At 38.6% G+C, this 19,366-nt stretch overlaps 2 protein-coding genes across 3 annotated transcripts; both read left to right on the top strand.

Annotated features, from left to right (window-relative positions):
- The first annotated feature begins 361 nt into the window (after window positions 1–361).
- Window positions 362–3,840, top strand: mibp (muscle-specific beta 1 integrin binding protein). Of its 2 annotated transcripts, XM_032571909.1 has the most exons (8): window positions 362–608; window positions 1,447–1,537; window positions 1,998–2,046; window positions 2,287–2,461; window positions 2,965–3,036; window positions 3,120–3,226; window positions 3,345–3,430; window positions 3,543–3,840. In XM_032571909.1, exons 1-7 carry the CDS (start codon window positions 583–585, stop codon window positions 3,428–3,430), a joined length of 606 nt encoding a protein of 201 aa, XP_032427800.1. In that variant the 5' UTR covers window positions 362–582; the 3' UTR covers window positions 3,543–3,840. The 2 variants fall into 2 exon arrangements, with proteins under 2 accessions (XP_032427800.1, XP_032427801.1); XM_032571910.1 differs by lacking the exon at window positions 1,998–2,046 and having other exon boundaries at window positions 587–608.
- Window positions 3,841–9,282: 5,442 nt separating this feature from the next.
- Window positions 9,283–15,292, top strand: loxl5a (lysyl oxidase-like 5a). Its single transcript, XM_032571273.1, has 7 exons — window positions 9,283–11,047; window positions 11,410–11,518; window positions 12,684–12,821; window positions 13,589–13,745; window positions 13,914–14,009; window positions 14,120–14,235; window positions 14,323–15,292. Exons 1-7 carry the CDS (start codon window positions 10,168–10,170, stop codon window positions 14,327–14,329), a joined length of 1,503 nt encoding a protein of 500 aa, XP_032427164.1. The 5' UTR covers window positions 9,283–10,167; the 3' UTR covers window positions 14,330–15,292.
- Window positions 15,293–19,366: the final 4,074 nt, after the last annotated feature.

Here is a 19,366-nt window from a genome sequence, read left to right as displayed (position 1 = left end):
ACAGTATTTCCAAGGCCAAGTTTGTTTAGCTAGCTGCCATTTACTGTAATGTGACCTTAACTGTGAGCACATCAGCAGACATCTCCCTAAAAATGACACATCACACAGTTGTTATTTTAGTGCATCCATTCGACACCATCAATGGTAGTTTTCCACAGCTGTAGCCCAAGAAGGAGGATTAACTGCTGAATGGAAGAGTACAGACCGCAGCAGGTGTGGGGAAAATATGTAAATATTTGGTGGTTCTCGCGCGCTGATTGGCTGTCGTTGAGTGACTGCGTGGGATCTGATTGGCTGGCTTGAGGAGGCACGTAGCGCGAGGGGAAAGTATGCAGTGGCACGCTGTAGCACGAGAACGCCCCGTCCGTGCGTAAGCTGTGACGCAATAGGAGGCAGGCTGGATATAAAGTGAAATGCCTCGAGGTGCAATTCAGTAAAGAGACGAGAGGAGAGAACAGCATCAGGACTACAACTTTAAATACTTTTAAAAACTTTATATCTATTGGAGTTTCGTCCAGATTTGGTCTTTCAGATCTTTATATCAACTGACGTCTGGGAAGACTGTCGAAAGAAGAAGAAAAGATGAAATACATTATAGGAATTGGCGGGTAGGTGTCCTTTACTTTACAAATAAGGAGCTTTTTTTATTATAACTATACATTATTTGTAATTCCTGCTGTAAAAGTTGCAGAAAAGTTAAAACTTGCTTGTAGTAATGCTGAAACAAGCCATTCGGTGCTTTTGTTTTTATTTAAAGGAACATATGTAGTTATTCAAAATCAACAAGAACAACTGTTTGTATATTTTTAACATTTAATCTGTCTCTAATTAAGGTTTTTGTAAGTTTGTGGTTGATGTCATCTTAATGTCCACATGTTTTATCAGCCGCCCGCCGGAAAACAAATAAAGTCACATCCGGTTTGGTTTGTTGTCATAAGTCGAGCGGGACTTTTGAAAATTCACCGCGTGATTTTCTTCAAAAGTGGAGGGAGATCTATCTATTTCACCTACAACCTCTACATTATTTAACTTTATTGTGTTTATTAGTTACTTTTTATTTAGGCTTTCTAGTCAGGAAGTTGTAGGTTTTTATTGCATTATAGAAAAAACTTTTTGTTTGATTTTTACATAAACGGAACATTGTCATTTTTATTTTGAGTTCTTTACTGAGAAATGTTTTTTATACATATATATATATATATATATATGTATCTATCTATATATATATATAATTGTAACTCCTAAGCTTGAACCCATATTAATTAGCAGAATTAACAGATATTTTAGAAAAAGTTACCTTTTTGAGATTGAAACCTAAAATAGAATCTAAACAACTCACACACACAACATAACTTATTTATCAGCTATTTCAACAACTTTTAACCACAATCTGACCTTTAGAAGTGAAGCAATACTCATTTTGTGTAATTTTCTTTGTTTTTACAGGGTTACTAATGGTGGTAAAACCACTCTGACTACTAAACTGATCCAGACTTTGCCCAACTGCTGTGTTGTGCACCAGGATGACTTTTTCAAGGTGAGTCTCAACAAGTGAATGGTTAAGTTTATTGTGATAATTTGGCTTCGTTTCCATTCATTGCTACTGCCTGAGCTTTGTCTGTAATCAAAGTTGGATGTCTGACCTTTGGAAACTTTCCCTTCCCCCATTTTCTTCATTCCCATGCAATTCCTTTTCTATGTTGATCACATTTTCTTTGTTTTTAAGTTTCCTATTATTTGCTTTTATTCTTAGCCTCTTCTAATCATCTAACTTGAAACTAAATATAAAACTTTTCTTCTTTTTATCTGTCCTCCACAATATTATATTTGCATACTAACTCTTGCTTAGTTTTATGCATGTCATCTGCTTTGTGCCTTCTGTTTCTGCCTTTTCTTCCTCACTCGTTTAGCCTAACCTTTGTGGCATGTGAGTGAGATCTGCAAGTGTTCAGAGCCGTGAGGTTCCAGCAATGTTTTATTGGTGACTGTTATTTCAGAAACCCGATCAAATAGAAGTCGGGGAGGACGGCTTTAGGCAGTGGGATGGTAAGACTTCACTGAAGACTGCCAGTGGCTCATATTTGACCTGATATCTAATGTAGTAGACCCCATCCTCCGCAGTTGCATCAGTTAGAGCTAAAACATTCATTTGTAGTAACATCCAAGCAGCAAACACATTCATAAATCATTACAGCTGTTGTTGGGATTTTTTTTCTAACCTTCTCTCATTGTTTCTATGATTCTCTTTCTTTCTTTCTTTCTCTCTGCCTGTCTCGTGCTCCACAGTGATCACAGCTATGGACATGGAAGCCATGACCAACACGATAAAAGGCTGGATCGAGAACCCGACAAAGTTCGCCCGCTCCCACGGCGTCGCCCTGGCTCCTGTTCCTGACGTAACCAACCCTGATGAACAGATCCACATCTTGATTGTTGAAGGCTTCCTGCTCTACAACTACCCGTAGGTTGATTGATTGTTTACTTTTGCATGGCTGACTGTTTATTTGAATCGAGTTAGGGATGTAGATCTAGTTTGTTCTTGCTGTAAATACAGCAGCCATCTTGGCTAGGTTCCAGCTTCTATGATGCAGACTAAAAGATTGCCAGAGATTGAGCCATCTTGGTTCTCTGAAACCCTGAAGATTCATGATTGCAGATGTTGTAAGGGCGTCGTTAGTTCTGTTGGGTCACGTGCTAATTTTGCATGCTCCCATTGGCTCATGCTCACTAGCAAGCAGATTTGAGTTTGGTCTGCAGGTAGAGATAAGGTTTTCAGCAGAAGGAGGCTCTGAGTGGTCGTTTGCAGTCACAGCAGGGTGGTGGGTACTCGGTGTGCTGGTGATGAGTGTCAAGCACGCTGCAGAGACATAGATAAAGGACAGCATGAACAGTTGTACAACTCTGCTCTTTTACATGGAGGATGTTATGTGACGAGTGGTCAACACCTTTGCTTCTCCCCTTTAGGCCCCTGCTGGATGTTTTCAACAAGTGCTATTACATCGCAATCCCCTATGAGGAGTGCAAAAGAAGGAGAAGGTGAGCTAATTTTGTGCTCTCACAGTGTTCTGCATTAATCTTATTAACTTATTAACTTACTTTATTTATTATTATGATTTTAGTACCAGACAGTACACCGTCCCTGATCCTCCTGGCCTGTTTGACGGTCATGTGTGGCCCATGTACCTGAAGCACAGAAAGCAGATGGAGGACCTCAGTTTGAATATTGGTACGATGCGATCACTGTCCATATTTGTAAAGCAAATCTCATTGTAGTGTTCCACCTGTCTGTGGTTGGAGTTTTTATCAGTTTTTGGTGTAAAAATATGTTTTGTGTTTTGTTGCAGAGTACCTTGATGGTTTGAAATCCAAAGAAGAAATCTACGGCCAGGTGTATGAGGACATTCAGAACAACCTGCTCAATCGTTTATAGGTAAGAAGGAAGGACTTGAAGTTGTAATGGAAAATTTATTTAAATATTTATAACATTTTGCATGTAAAATGTGAGACCTTGTCTAACGTGCATTTTATTTTTTGTTTTGCAGCAGGAGGACTTCTTCACACCTGTACAGATTTTGTAAATAGCCAGTGATTCTTTTTTTATAATGTGTAATTTTATTTTATTTTTTTTACGTGTTAACTTATGTTAACTTTTTTTTTGCCATGTTAACTTATGATGTTTTTACCTACTTCTCATGAACAAAATGTTTTTGTTTCATTAAAAGTTGACTGGTCGTCATTATTTTTGTCATGCAGTTGACCATTGTTGGACTACTGGTCTCTACCAGTGTCTCCTTCCAATAAACCCACGAGTTTCTGTTAAATACAGATCATCAAAACCTCTTTTTTGTTGTGTCTGTTTTACTATCAACATTTCTACCACTTGAATTAGGGTAGAAAAAGAAGTTTTAGTTTTCTGTAATTGTATAAATGGTGGTATTTCTGAGATCAAAATTGATGCAAAAAACTTCCCCATAACTGCTGATTTTCTTTTTGTTTGCCATTAATAAGTCATACTGATTAACTGTCTTTGTAACATGAAGTGTAATACATTCCTCTATATACCTAAAACCAGTGACGTGCGGTGAGGTTCATAGCTGGTGAGGCACTGACGTCATCAGAATCAGATTTGCAAAAAAATCACTATCTCTATTATAATCTATCGCTGCACTTGACTTGCTTCCCGAATCGTTTAGCCTAGCTCGCTGTCACTAACTCGGCAGTTGAGGAGTGAACAAGACGAACGTCTGGGATCTTGAGCACCCCCTGCCATGAGGCAAGAGAACTGCATGCCTCACCTCGAACCTGTTCTCTGCCGTTTTGTAATCGCTCAGCACACGAAACACGTTACACAAACACATTTGGTGACAAAAAGCACTGTACATTATATACATAAGCTAAATTATTGGAAATAAGTTCACATATTAAATTTGTTTAAACCATTTTATTGACGCCGTACAGCAACATGCTCTCTCCGCTTAGCAGCCAGCGCAGAGCCAGGGGTTGCGCAATCCAAGGTGAGGCAGAGCTCTCTGCTGCCTCACCGGCATCGCTTCCAAGCATTTGAATGGGAAAATAAGAAAATTCAGCGATTTTGAACAAATAAAAATCGAAATTGGTGAAGCTACATGAAAAATAAATATTTTTTAGTACAAACCACCGGATGAATATAACAATTTAAATTACTTTATGATTATATATTTTCTTTCTTTCCATGATGGCTGGTGAGGCACTGCCTCACCTGCCTCCCCTGACCGCACGTCACTGCCTAAAACTCACTTTGGAAATGTTTTTGATACTAAGATTAAAAAATGGGAAATAAACACTCAAAGTGAGATTTATGGAGTAACTCTTTTAGAATTGATGTCAGCTTTTTTTAAGTCTACAAAACATTAATGATTTAATAAGTGGGAATTATATTTTCTCAGAGCCAAATTAGTTTGAAAGTTGTTTTTTTTATGAAATGAAATCATTTGAAAACTTCATTTGCTTTTTTTCTTGTCTGCAGAAACAAATCTGAAAGGTTGTAAATACCTTTCATGCTAAAATTACAGTTAGTTAGTGGAAACAAATCAAATTATGCACTTTGGTCCTGAAAATGCATAAAATAAAGTGGAAAAACAGTTTTATAGAATGTAATGAAACTGAAAGATGGTTACAGGAGCTGCTGAATGAGAAAGTTGGCTTCTGTGAATTTTATTAAGCTACTATCTTGATGAACCTGCAAAATTTGGTTGGTGTATAATTTAATTTTCCGGACACCTCTACAACACAATCTAGGCGAAGTCACTTAACTGAGACCCTTGGCATCTATTTTAGAAACAGGAAGCGCTCAGTCAAATCACTACTGTATGTCTGTCCTCGTGGGTGTTTCCAGATTTACAACCCCAAAATAACTGTCCTCACTCATCTCAAGTAGATGCTGGAGTAGGTCACAGACTACCCAAAAGATTTAGGCTATTAGCACAAGATTATACTTAATTAAGGCTCATGGTTCTCTAAGCACGTGCTGCCGGTATCTGCTATATATGTTTCTGCACTACATGTATAAATAGATCAGGATAATTTCACATTTCCCTAAAGAGAACATTATGACCAAGTGTAGGATGTCAGGTAAGTGTTAAATTTAAACTTCCTCTCTCCAAAGTAGGTGGAAGTTCAATGACTGAGATCATTTTTTTCCCTCTCCGTTAACATTTTCAGTTTGCTTTAGTGATTGAAAATAGCTTGATAAAGTCTCCCAGCAGGTATTTCTCTCTCTGACTGCTTCTCCTGATGAATCTGAAAGAATCTGTTGTGACTCAGGGATTCTGGCCATTTGTTGTCACCTTTTTGCAACAGCAGCCATTCTGACATCAGCTGTTTGTATATGTGATCCGTCATGTGGGTGTCATATGGATGCTGGGTGGAAAGGTGATTATTGTAACATCCTAACAGGTGGTGGCACACAAAACCCCCTTTGGCTTGGACTCACCGTGCTAAAAGTGACACCAGCATGGATGATGCCTGCCAGGACAAACATAAATAAAGACGCGTTTCACATAATAGAGCATCATATTTCTGCGGTACACTGTTGGAATAATATTCCATCCCCATCAGAAGCGGCCCACTGTGAAAAGGTAGCTCCATTATCCCAAACTGAGTAAAGAGCAGCCTCGGTGCAGAAAGTTCCCTGCAAAAACAAGAGCTGATTTCATCTTTCCTCCAGCATAAGACAGAAGCCCTTTCACTATTTCCACCCAAGAGCAAACCACAACTCTGAGGACAGCTATTTCTGCTTATTGCTGGTACTCTGTGTCCTCAATTACACCTGTTGAACTATTTCCTGTTTTTGTGGGCGTTACACGCCTTTTTTGGAACAGAGTGCTGTGCTGGGTGGTTTTACACCACACTGCATCACAATGAGACAATGTGCATAACGTGCTGTACGCCAGGTGGGGAGGAACACTGGAAACAAGCTTGATTAGAACAAAAGGTCCAACTGTTTTTCTGTCTGCAGTAAACAGTTTTGTGTACTTTGTGTATTTGGTCCAAAATGATACAGATTCAGAATATGATTGTGTGGATTGTTTGGTGCATAAAAAGTGTCTCTCTTAGTGGGTAATTAATGAGATATAAATGAAAGTGGCAGACTGTAGTAATAATAATAATCTGCTCACAGTCTCAACTGAGCCTCTGCCCCGTAATTATGTCCCAGCCGCAGGCACACATGCACAATGCTTTCCTTCTGTTTGTCACATTCGTGCATGTATACATATATATTTAGGCCGTTTAGAGTAAAGGAAGTCTGCTTTTAGTTCTTTGATTACAGAGTGTGCTACTGTCTTTTTTCACTGTTCCCTCCGACTGTGGCTACCTGTCTGTCTGCACGTCTCGGCAGCCAGCATGACTAAGGACAAAATAGAAGGAAACAAAGGCAGAGGTGAAAGATTCTCACGTTCCTTCAGCGTAGAAACTGTTTATTACCACAATCTGGCAGCAATTAGAGCTGGTGGTTTGTTTTTGTTTTTGTTCTTTTCTTTTTTTTCTTTTTTTTGCTTTATGTAGGGCTCATTCAAAGAGAAAAGATCTGAAATATGAGTTAAGTAAAGTAGGATCTGAAACTGTTCTCAATCAACCAATCAATCAAATTTTATTTGTATAGCACATTTTAGCATCAAGGCATTTCAAAGTGCTTTACATCATATCAAACACAGAAACACGATGTAACATAGAATCAACAATCAAAACACAACATTCAGAAACAAGTCAGGTTCCATCAATAAATTTGTAATTGATTACGTTTCAAATACAATCCTAAACAGGTGGGTTTTTAGTCGAGTTTGAATCCATAAAAGATTTACCTGTTACACTCCTACTGTGTTAAATGGAACAAAATACCTATTGTTGTTTTTATTCCCACTCACGCTCACAATCACGCAGTTTAAAACGATGTGGACAGCATTTCAACGGGCTTCTGGCACAAGGCTCAGAACACCTCTTTCAAGGAATTTCGAGCAGGGACTCCGCCGTCCCTCACGGATTTTTGTGCAATTCTATGATACCTGTTTGTGTCTAGAATTTACAGGGTTTGTGTTACACGCAGTGACCCTCAGTCACTCGCTCAAACAAGTGGTTAATGTTTTTGCAAAGTTTTTTAACACCAAACAGTAGGGGTTATTTATAACAGATAATTTCATAAAACATTGCACAACTACCCAAAAAGCAGTTCTTTCTGGTATTTTCACGTTGTTCTTTTAAAGTCACCAACTCAGAGTTTTTGCAGCTCACACTGTTATATTGAACACAGAACATTGTAAGGACATTTTACACAATGCGAAGTTTGTGTGTGATCTAGATGCCAGTGTTTGGATAAGCATGTGTGACTGTTGAAGAAGAAACCTTCAACAGTCACCCATAATTGTTGAAGACCAAGGGAGAACATAATGGAGAACAATGCATTAAAAGCGCTTGTAAACCTCAATGAATTGAAACAGTGTGTTAAAATGGAATAGCTTGGCCAAGATCCCCTCTTAGCCTCTTAGAAAGAGACCAAGAAAGTTTACAAGAAACAATTATTTTAAATTATAGTATTGCTGGGAATTTATAGGGCGTTTGGCAAATAAAACGCATCAGCTTACTTATTTGGACCAAGATTAAGCAAGAATCCAATCCTTTGGTTAAATCCTGGTCACATTTCTAGAGACGGGATATGTTAAGGAAAAATAATTTAAATTAATCTGAGTTCCACAGTTGGTCCAGTCACACTCAAATGTTGCTGACGGCAACATCATTTTCAGGTCCCTGAGTTTGTAAGAGCTGGAAAATTGGCATTATGAATTGCAAACAGTGTCACATATCTGTGTAGATTTTAAAGAGCGGTCTGTTGCTTAACAGTCCAGGATGCCAGCTAAATTAAACTCCACTGTTACTCGTGAGAGGGCTATAAATAAACGTGACCTTAAAGTAACCTCTACATGAAAAGAGACCTAATTATGTAACAATCATCTAGGAAAAGTTATTGGATGGTTTATGGTTTAAATTTATTCTTAGTAATTCACTAATATTGTATATTAAACATTTTTTGCCTCATCATTGTTTTGAAACAGTGAAAAGGCCTCATATCTGATGAAGACCTCAAGAAACCTTGACTCGCACTATTACAAAGGAAATGCCAGTCTTTCTGTGGGGACTCAGCGCCCCCATCTGGCAGAAAGGTAAATTAGAACTGTGATCACCGGACACTATTTTTTAATTTTAATACGCTAAGTAGGTTAAAAAAAACTAACCTTAATTCAATTTTTGGTTTTTGGGCTGTCTGAGCTTAAGTTGTGTTGTTTTAGCTGACAATGACTTTATTGATTTTAACATTTTAAGCTGAATTCACATCCCTGTGTTTTTCCCCACCAGACAAACATAACGTTGCAGATAAAAAGGCATTGGAAGAAATATGATACGTAATGTTTTCCCAATTAAAAATCTGAAAAGAGAGCACCTGTAAACGGTAATTTCCAAGTATTGTCACAAATACTGAAATGTATTTAGATCTGAACTTTAATTAGGACATTATGGTTTCATCTAAAGTCCTGATTTTAGATTTTCTTCCAGAATTGCACTTGACTCTATACGGTTTCGCTGAACCTACACTCTAAAAACAGATGTGTTAAAAAATAACACAAAAAATGTGTTATTAAATTAAAAGCATATTTTGTGTTAATTTTACACATTGTGTGTTAGCATGCTAACCGTAGCAGGTTATGTTGTCACCACCATGTTTCATGTGTCCTGAGTTAGATTTATTTCAAGTTTTGTATGTTGGCCAAAAAAGATTCATTTTGTCGATTGTGACTAAACCACCTTCTTCCACATGTTTACTCTTTCCCCTAAACAACCTGTGGTCCTTTAAGGGAATTTCTTCTTCTGAGTTTTCCATAAAAAAACACAACTTTTCCCCCTTCAACACACTTTTTCACTTGAGTTTTTGATCCCAAAATGAATGTGAACCTCTAACGGGTCTCTGGCTGATTCTCTCATGTTCTCTCTGTTCACTGTGTTAGTTTAGGTTGACACCAATGTCTTGGTTTAAAATTGCACTAAACTCTTCCATTTTATACCACTAGTTTAACCTGTCTAATGTGTTCCTTGGTCTTTATTATATTTTTTGTTCTTTAATGTTAAAACAAACAAATGAACAAAACACTGGCCTTACAGAAAAAAGATATTTGCTAACTAGATGATTTCTGAAAAGAACAAGTTTAGGAGTATCAGTACAAAGGGGTCTTACTAAAATGCATGCCACACTTTTTTTTTTAGCTTTTTTTATTTTTAAATTGTGCCTCTTTTTCACTTCTTCGCTGACGCACACTTTAAAAACGATTCTGACCAAGAAGATTTGAACTAATATGTTGTTAGTACAATTCCGCTTACATTAATTGTACATTAATTAGTACAGTTAATGTAATTACTTTAATAACTTTCAGGATTTTATTTATTTAAATCTAAAATAAAACTGTTTGCCCACATGGGTGAGACTTCCCCCACGCGCTCCCCTCTTGCCAGTGATGCTGTGCGCAAGTGCGTGACGACGTCAAGTGGATTTGAAACCTCTCCTCCTGGTCTAACTCAAGTATCCCTCCACACTCATTCAGTTGTAGGAGTTTTCAGGGAGAGAGACTAAAATCTCAGTAAGCCATGGAGAAGATCTGGTTTCTTCTTACATGCCTTCTGGTTGTCCTGGTGCGTTTAGGCGCCGGTCAGGACCATTTACGCGCGCCTGTTGGCCCCTGGAGACAGCACATTCAGTGGGAGAATAACGGTCACGTGTACAGTTTGCTCAGCACTGGGACTCGGTATCGCTTGCCTTCCCAGAACAGGAGACGCACCCAGATGTTACTAACAACAAAAAACTTTTTAAACCAAGTCAACCCTCCTGTTGCGCTCATGAGAGCCACCAGAACCAGGTCTATGAGCCTCCAAGACTCGGATCACTCTGAGCAAAATGACCAAATAGACACGTCGCTTCTTGGAGCAGATGTGCAGTACCTCCTGTCCGCGGATCGGACCGGCACACAGAGTCAGTCCAATGTGGCTGTGGATTATCACTCAAGCCAGGCTCCGGCTAACAGTAGCGCTGCTGTTTTCATCCAGGAGTTTTCCGGCAGCGGAATCCCCAGAGGAGGCCGGGGTACTGCTGCGGAGGACAGCGGTGCGCAACAGACAACTACGCCACCAGCTAGAGCGCAGGATTTGACGCACAGCCAAGTCGATAGAAGCTCCCCTGAGGGTTCGGATTCAGTCCACAACCTGGCTAGTGACGGTCGAGTCACCCAGCAGACCAGAACGCAATCCCTGACCAGAGTCACTCCAGAGGTGGATGATTCCAGCAACGCTGTTGAGACTCAGTTCCCTCCTAGGAGTCCAGATACAACAGGTGCAGGTGATCCTCGGGATCCACACAGCATCCACCACAGGAACTCGGTTTTCTATAATGTTTACCCAGCAGACCGCAGGAACAGGCAGAACGCGCGCAACCCACCGGGCACCGGCCACGGCACCAGGTTCTTCCACAACGGTGAGACGAACAGCAGACCGGATAGTAATGAGTTTATTTGTCTGACATCAACCGTAAACCATGATCCAGAGCCGGTCAAAAGCTTTATGGGGCCCCAAGCAGCATCTTCTAAAACCACCAGGCTTCACAGTTCAATGCTTTAATATAATCTAAACGTGTCTGCGTCATACATCTAGCATTGTTACTATGTTCACAGCTGAAAAATAAATGGGTTATTCAGAGTCTTCTGGTTTTCAGTCACCATCCATCACAGCAGCTGGTTGGGTCTGATATCCTGTTTGCAACTATGCGTTAAATCACAAGACCAGCCATACAAAATTACCTATTTTATCTTTGAGTAATTTATATTTTATTATTGGCAGGTCTCCCAGACCTAATCCCTGACCCGTACTACATCCAAGCAGCCTTGTACATCCAGAGAGTACAGATGTATGCACTTCGCTGTGCAGCTGAAGAGAACTGCCTTTCCAGGTACCGTTATGTTCACAATTTTTGTTGTTCTCAGGATCATATATAGTTTGTTTTTTTTGCATGTAATCATGTTGCAACCACAAACAGTTAGATATTTTATTGGGATTTATGTGGGAGATAACCTGACATAGGTAGGGCACAGCTGAGCTGTGAAGCATTCTTTTCTAGATGTCTTGCAAAGGAAAATCTAAAAATGTGGCATGCATGGCAGTAACATACGGTGATTTTAAAAAAACTACACCATTGTTGCTCTGGCTGAAGATTTTGGGTCACTGTTCTCTTGGAAACTGAACCTCTAGCATCTTCACAGCATGATGCTGCCACCACCATGCTTTACAGTGGGGATGATTTATGCAGATGTATCTGATCAGACCTTTTTCCTTCACAACATGTTATGGAAAATGGCAAACAGGACTTTTCATGGCTTTCTTTCAACACTGTCTTTCTTCACTTATGGTCATCAGATTAAAAGGGTTTGAATACAAATGTTTGCAGGTTTTAATTGTAAAAAAAAAAAATTAAAGCATGTCATTATCCTTCAACCTCACAATTATAATCTATTTTGTGTTAGTCAAGCACAATCCCATAAAACACATGGCTATATGTAGTTGTAACATGCCAATATGTGTAAAGGTTCAAGCTGTAGGAACACGTTCTCAATGCAATGTGTATCAAGCTGCTCACACGGACTTGTTCAACAAATGGGATTAAATTGGAGTTAATATGTTTGAATTTGTCCATTTGATTGGCTGCCATTTGAAGAATTAATGAAGTCAGTTATTAGGACTTAGGCTGCAACATGAGGATAGTTGGCTGTCCTCATGCTTGTTGGCTACTTGGATGTAGCAGCTCAGTGGCAGAGCGGCTGGGCACAAACCTGGCCACTTCTCAGGATTTCTCTCCTCTGATCTGCGGAGGATCTAAGGAGCCGCGCTGCCAAGGAAAACAAACCCTGAAATGAAAGGCAAAGGATTTCAGAGCTGAAAATATAAGCCACCAATTCATGACTCAAACACATCACTGGAGTAAATCTGCTGTGCAGGGCGATCTGAGGGAATTTAAAGTGCAGTGAAGTGTATGTCAGGTGGACGGCATTATGTAAAGATGAGGTCATTCAATCCTGCATGTGCTCAAAGTAGCTGTCTTGGATTTCCTTTCTCTGCAGGTCTGCATATCGTCCGAGTGTGAGTGACCTGGAGTACAGAGTCTTGCTGCGCTTTCCACAGAGAGTGAAGAACCAGGGAACTGCAGACTTCCTCCCAATCAAACCCAGACATGAGTGGGAATGGCACAGCTGTCACCAGTGAGTTCCCTCATAAAAACATCTAACCTCAGCTCATAAAGGTAAAGAACAGGAAATCAACCCATCCAAATCAGTCAAAGCAGATGTCTGGACACAGATTCTCAATTGGACAAATGATTGTTTTCAATTTCCTCAATTTTTTTGTAAATAATTTTCTGTTTAGTCTCCGTTTTTGAAATCAAAAAGGTAAAAATAAAAAATATATATTTAAGAAAATCTGCTAATCATTTAGTGCACCAAATCTTAAACATCCACTTAGAAAGAGTGCCAGTAATAATAACACATGCACACATATAAGCAGCTCAAGTTTTGTTTGCTTTGTTCCAGAATACAAAATGTTACAATTAAGTTCTGCTAAATGTGATTGGGAAGTGGGACAACCAATGAGGGAATTTCCCACACTCTGGTCAATGACTTTTCAATTTTGGTCTAATCTGACCAGAGAGCTTTTTGTGTCTGTTAAACGCTTTTGGCCAGCTGTTTAAAGCTAGGAATATTAGGTTTGAAGTGTGCATGTTGACATCCCGTTTGTGTATGTTTTTAATGACTGAATGATTTTTTGATCTGAGTATCAAACAATAAATGATTTAGAAAAGTCTGGCTTCTTGAAAGAAAAACAAAGTGATTAGGGATGGCTCAAGACTTTTGCACAGTACAGTACAGTCCCCTTTGCAACGACTCACAGAAACCTTAGTTTCCACAGCGTGTTCAGCTCAAAGCGGTCCCGCTTTCTGAGTGTGTTTGTTTGCGTGTCCAACTCTCTGCAGACATTACCACAGCATGGAGGCCTTCAGTAACTACGACCTTCTGGACGTCGCCACTGGACAGAAGGTTGCTGAGGGACACAAAGCCAGCTTCTGTCTGGAGGACACCTCATGTGACCCGGGAGTACGGCGACGCTTTGCCTGCACTGCTCACACACAGGTTAGTCTGCACTAATGTACTTTTTTTTATCTCTACTTTATAATTTCATCTTATTGTTGGTTTTAGATGATTTACTGGTGTTTAAATCCCACTTCCTGAACATATAAAATGTATTAACCCAGCATTTAAGCAGAAAACATGAGTAAAATGAGCTTGGTTTGTTTCAAGGGGCTTGGCCCTGGATGCTATGATACATATCATGCTAACATTGACTGCCAGTGGATTGATATCACGGATGTGTCACCTGGAAATTACGTTCTCAAGGTAGAACTGCAGATCAAAACGACTACTTCCACATTTCATTGATTTACCTCCTTTGTAGATTTTAATTTAACCAGAATCTATCTTGTACGTTACCGTTTTCTGTTTGCCAGGTGACGGTGAACCCCTCCCAGCTTGTCCAGGAGTCTGACTTCTCCAACAACGAGGTCAGGTGTGACATCAGATACACGGGAAGCTACGTCCAGGCAAGGAACTGCAGGATTGTTGTGTAAGTCTGATGCGTAGCGCCTGTTTGTTCCAATGTGACTCAAGCAGAGACAACTTAAAGTTAATCAGTGTTGTCCCTGTTTTCCAGGAGCTGACCTGCAGAAGACACAGACATGTGCTTAATAACCTTTAGTTGTTCTTAAAGTAAAGCTGCTACTGTTTTGATGCTGTTTCGTTGTTTGCTACTCTGTAGTCTTTGTATTTATGATACACTTCCTACCACACATATTGGCAACCCTGTTAAAAAGTGTCAAGACTCAAAAATAAGTCTTTTATTGCAGTAGTGTGACCTCACATTGAGAACTTTAGTAAAAATCATCCTTTAATTTGAGAACATTTATTCAATTTCCTCTCTCCCCTTTAGTTCCAGTAATGCTGAAGATCTCATTTACCTTCCTTTACATCAGTTACAAGTGAAGACACCCCCTACATACTCTGATCACTGTAAATCAATAAGTTAAGCAATTTAAAATGCTATATATTACATTTATTTTACAGGAATGGCTTGGTATAACAATAAGTGAGGCACTGGTACATTTTTCAAACAATAATTAGCAAATTTTAGTTAATTGGTAATCCCGCCCCCTTCTTAAAAAGTGTTCTTACCCCAACGGCTGGATTTATCCTCATTTTGCTGCAGTAACAAAAGAATGTATTTAAACATGTTTTATGAATCCATACCAGACTTATTCATATGTGTGAAAGAGGCTTTAAATGACGTGTTGTACCTAATGATAGATAAGCCTAATATAGTGTTATTTATATGAACAGATATCATTAGTATATACGTATAAGCAATGCAAGACAGAAGTTAACTAATGCCTTACATGCAAGAAAATGTGTTTTCTAGATTTACATAAGTGTCAACTATGAAGTAAAAGGCCAATTATGTCTTATTTCTGTATTTCAAGTTGTGAGACTTTTTTCTTCTGTCTATTTTAATGTATATTATTGCAATGTTTGCTTTTTTATGTTTTGGTTTGACGTTGTTTGGCACTTTGATTTTCACTCGAGTTTTAAAAAGGGCTTTATAAATAAAGTTGAATTGAGTTTTAATAGACATTGCCCAGTCTTTTCCACTGTGAGATTGAGCTGATACAACAATCTTTTGAATTCATTTTCTGTCTTACACTAGACGTTTAAACACAGGGGAGCCATTCATGACCAATTTTGACGCAGAATTATTCCTGCTGATGAAAACATGCAATCACCAAAAACTGAGGAGCATTTTAATGTTGGGTGGTTCATTGCTTGACTTCTCTGAGAAATGGCTGCAATTATTGCACTTTGCATGTTCGTGTCTGGGAAATAGCAGGAAAATAAACACAGCATCACACCAGGTGCCTGTTTGTGTGTATTTGTTGTGCTGCGTTGCAGCGGGTGACTGATTGGGAAAACATTCATCTGGCAATAGCTCCATGTCAGTCTCCTGGGAATGTCTCGGTTTATTTGCACTTTGTCACCAGGTTTTGGTGGCACACTGTTTAGAAGCTGGCATGTCAAACGGTATAAATAATAAATGAAGTTTTTGTTTTTGTTGAACAATGCTCCCTTTTTGCCTCTTTTTAATTTTGTCATCCAAAAAAAATATATACCCCAGACTTAAATACACAGAGATTGTTTTTAATGCTTTTATATCCTGCCACAAGCCACATTTCCTCTATAAGCAGATATGCTTTTAGACTCTAAATACACATTCATTGCAGCAAGATTTATATTTCAGCAGTGTTCAAAATCTTGATTAATATAAAGTCATCTAAAAGTAGCTCAGGATGTTTATGCAAGAAACATGCAAGCGGTTTAGAAGTGAGTTCATGGAGTTTTCCATTCAAAGGTATTTTTGGCTCACTTTTCTAAGGTGCTTTGCTGTTTTTTTTTTTAACATATGATCACTTTTAATTGAAACCCATTTCATTCATTCTCTTACCCAAACATTGCCTCTATGTGGAGCTCACGCCTTCTTTGGCCCCGAAGAGCCGAGCCACTGCAGTGGGTCTGAGTGTGATGGAGTGTCTCCAGGTGCTGTTTGCTCAGGGCAGGGTGGCATGCCGAGCCTGCAGGCCGTGCTGCAGGCCGATCCTGTGAGAGATGGCAAGGAGAAGAGAAATTCCACAGATCCGGCGACGGCCAGGAAAACCGGTCTGCAAACTGCTGACCTCAGTGTCTCCTCAACTCTGTCATTCTTATCGTGGGCTGACCGTCTGCATGGCTGCGCCCAGAGGACCTACTGTCTGAGACTGCCAGTCAGCATGTCAGAGATACAGGGCAGACTGCAGGGATGCTAAAGAGATGCCAGTTTGTTTCTTAAACAAACCAAAAAGAGGACCTGAATTAAGAAAAGCTTATTTCTAATGCATCTTATAAATTTGCTCTTCACAAGGGACCAATTCTAAGTTTGTTAGTGGAGATAGCAAAGGTGAATATTCACAGCTGACTGGCTGTTTCATGACAAAAAGTTGGGTGTAGTACCAAGAAAACAAAACTAAAATACCAGTGAAGGATTTGATTCATCCTCTTGATGTCACTAGTCAGATAATTTATAAGAAATCATGAATGAAGTAATAATGATACTGAGATAAATGAGCAAAAGATGCTCTGGTTTTCTTCTTGCCACTCTTCCATAAAGACCAGATTAATGGAGCGCACAACTAAAGTTATCCAGCCAAAAGATTTGTTCATTGTTGTTCCAGGTCTCTCTTAGGCTGCTCCTCATTAATGTTTGGTTTGCACAAATCTTCAGCTTTCGTGGACATTCTTGCCTTACTATATTCATAGATGTGCTCTGTGAGATGTTGAGTAGAAAAGTATAATTTAGTACTGTTCAGTAACTTCACTCTGCTTTAAAATTCTCAAAAACGTCTTTGCTCACATGTCTGCGGTGCTTCCTGGTCTTCATGATGGTGTTTGTACAGAGACGATCTCTAACAAATTTCTGAGGTAGAGCAGAACATTTGGACTTATACTGAGGATAAATTACAAACAGATGGTTTCTATTTACAACTTTGATGAGTTTTGAAAACAGTTTCATTAGATTTTTAAGGGTGTCATTGTTAAAAGGATGAAATACAAGTGCATGGTATTACAGTATTTACAGATTTTTATTTGTGGAAAGGTTTAAAGTTTTTTTTTCTTCCGCTTCTTATGCTCTACCTTGTAAAGGTCAAAACCGTGTGAATGCTTTTGCAAGACTTTGAAAAAGTGAGCATCTTAGAAATATCAGAAGACATTTAAGTATATATAAAAACTGGATTTAACAAAATTCAATGAATAGAGATTAAAAAAAAGAGGGAAGTGATCACATGACGAAAAACTTTTCCAGTGTGCATAACACGAACTCTCTAAACTTATCAGTTCAAATGCAGCTGATTAAAACAATTTAAAATACAAATTTAACATGCCTCTGAGGCACAGAAATGTGTTGGGCTTTAGTGCTGCCCACTGTGTGCCAAGTCCAAAGCACTGAGTTCGCATCATTAGTGAAATAATTTGGCGCCTTCTTGATGCTGACGTTCTGTTTCTCTGTCTGTGGCTCGTGTTTACCTTCCAGGGAATTGTTTGTTGGCACCAAGGAGTGAAAGCTATTTGTGCAAGTAGAGGGGAAATTAAACGAGGAAATCATTTTCCCCCGTCTGACACAGTCTTGTGTCTGATGTAGAGTGGATAATATTTGCCCGGAAGAACAAGTAGTACCTTATGTGAGTTTGACCAGTCGCACATCATTGCATCTAACAGGAGATTTCCCTGTCTGATGATGGCAGTGTTTTGAATTATTCAGCTGCTGTATAAATATCAAAGTACATAGCTGGCTAACTCTAACTGAGTGAATGCATCCTGTTTTTAAAATTTCGTGGGCTGACTAGTTTAACTTGGCAGAAAAGTTTTTCGGCTGAGGAAGAGGAGATGTCAGGCAGTGTGCACAGAAGGCAGATTTGGGTGAAAAGGTTGACAAGCTGAAACTCTCTAGTTGTTTTGTGTTTAAATATTTGGTCCAAATGCTTACAATGTTTGTGGACTTTGCATGTGAGTGCCAGACAATGTTAGGATGTCTCCTCTCGAAGGAAACATGTTCACCCGTGGATGTTTAATGGCTCCAGAGACATAAAGCACACATAAGAGAAGACATGCAGAAGCAGACCTCAGGAAAATGGTCTCCTGTGAAACACAATCACATCAGTTACAGCATTTGTGACATGTTGCATGTTTTTGGCTTTAAGTGCTTGTCTGTCACCAATTTGTGAGGTAAGGGCATTTATAATTGAGTATACCCTGGAACGAAATGGTTACAGACACAGAAGGAAAAAAATAAACTCAGAGACAGATTAATATAAAAATTAAATGGAAATAGATGTATAGTATTATCAATAAAATAAAATAATATTTGGAGACAGAAAGTCTAAAGGTATCATAATGAAGGAGTCTGCATCAACAAATTCCTAGGAAGGAACTAATATCTCCTACTCAATTGCACATTTCTTTGAATCGGAGTTTGCTATTACCTCCACTGTATTTTTTATGTTGTAAATTTGCCATTTCTGTACATTATTTTTTATTTTTATATTTATGCCTCTATGCATGCTTCCATTTTGCCTGTCACTTTGCTGCTTTTCTATTCTACTCTGTTCTATTGTATATTTTGAAAATAATTGTAAAATAAAACTAAATCATATGAATACTTTGTGACTGACATAGAAATCTTTTTAGAGAAATAAAAAAATACATATATTTAACATAAATATTAGAAATAAAAAGGCAACAACAAAAAGAAAAGCAAACCACAAAATCCTTGCAAAAATATTAAAGAAAAAAAGTAAACTTATTTCTGTATTTATTTTTAAAATGAAAATAAATTTAATATTAATTAATAACATACCTTAACATTACCTAAGTACCAAAAAAAAAAACGTTGCCAGTAAACACAGATAACATAATAAGTATTATAAAATATAATATACGTATATTTCAACTTTTAAAACAGGTGACTTACTATTAAATGGACATTGTATTAGTTGAAAAAGAGCGTCGCCGTGTGGTGACAAACAGGCCGCAGTGAGTGTGTCCATTTCTAATGGAACGAAGTTCCAAAATATGTGAAATAAAATTTAAACTAAGTGCTTTTTTAAAAATAAATTGTT

Source organism: Xiphophorus hellerii, chromosome 9, assembly GCF_003331165.1.
Source record: "Xiphophorus hellerii strain 12219 chromosome 9, Xiphophorus_hellerii-4.1, whole genome shotgun sequence".
NCBI classification, from domain to species: Eukaryota; Metazoa; Chordata; class Actinopteri; order Cyprinodontiformes; family Poeciliidae; genus Xiphophorus; species Xiphophorus hellerii.
Note: the sequence above shows the minus strand (reverse complement) of the source record. Positions and strands in the feature narration are given on the sequence as shown.

Coding starts and splice junctions, on each gene's coding strand:
- loxl5a (XM_032571273.1), top strand. CDS start 10,168: ATGGAGAAGATCTGGTTTCTTCTTACATGCCTTCTGGTTGTCCTGGTG. Junction 13,746..13,913: donor CCTGCACTGCTCACACACAG/GTTAGTCTGCAC, acceptor GTTTGTTTCAAG/GGGCTTGGCCCTGGATGCTA. Junction 14,010..14,119: donor CTGGAAATTACGTTCTCAAG/GTAGAACTGCAG, acceptor TCTGTTTGCCAG/GTGACGGTGAACCCCTCCCA.
- mibp (XM_032571909.1), top strand. CDS start 583: ATGAAATACATTATAGGAATTGGCGG. Junction 2,047..2,286: donor CGGCTTTAGGCAGTGGGATG/GTAAGACTTCAC, acceptor CGTGCTCCACAG/TGATCACAGCTATGGACATG. Junction 2,462..2,964: donor TTCCTGCTCTACAACTACCC/GTAGGTTGATTG, acceptor TCTCCCCTTTAG/GCCCCTGCTGGATGTTTTCA.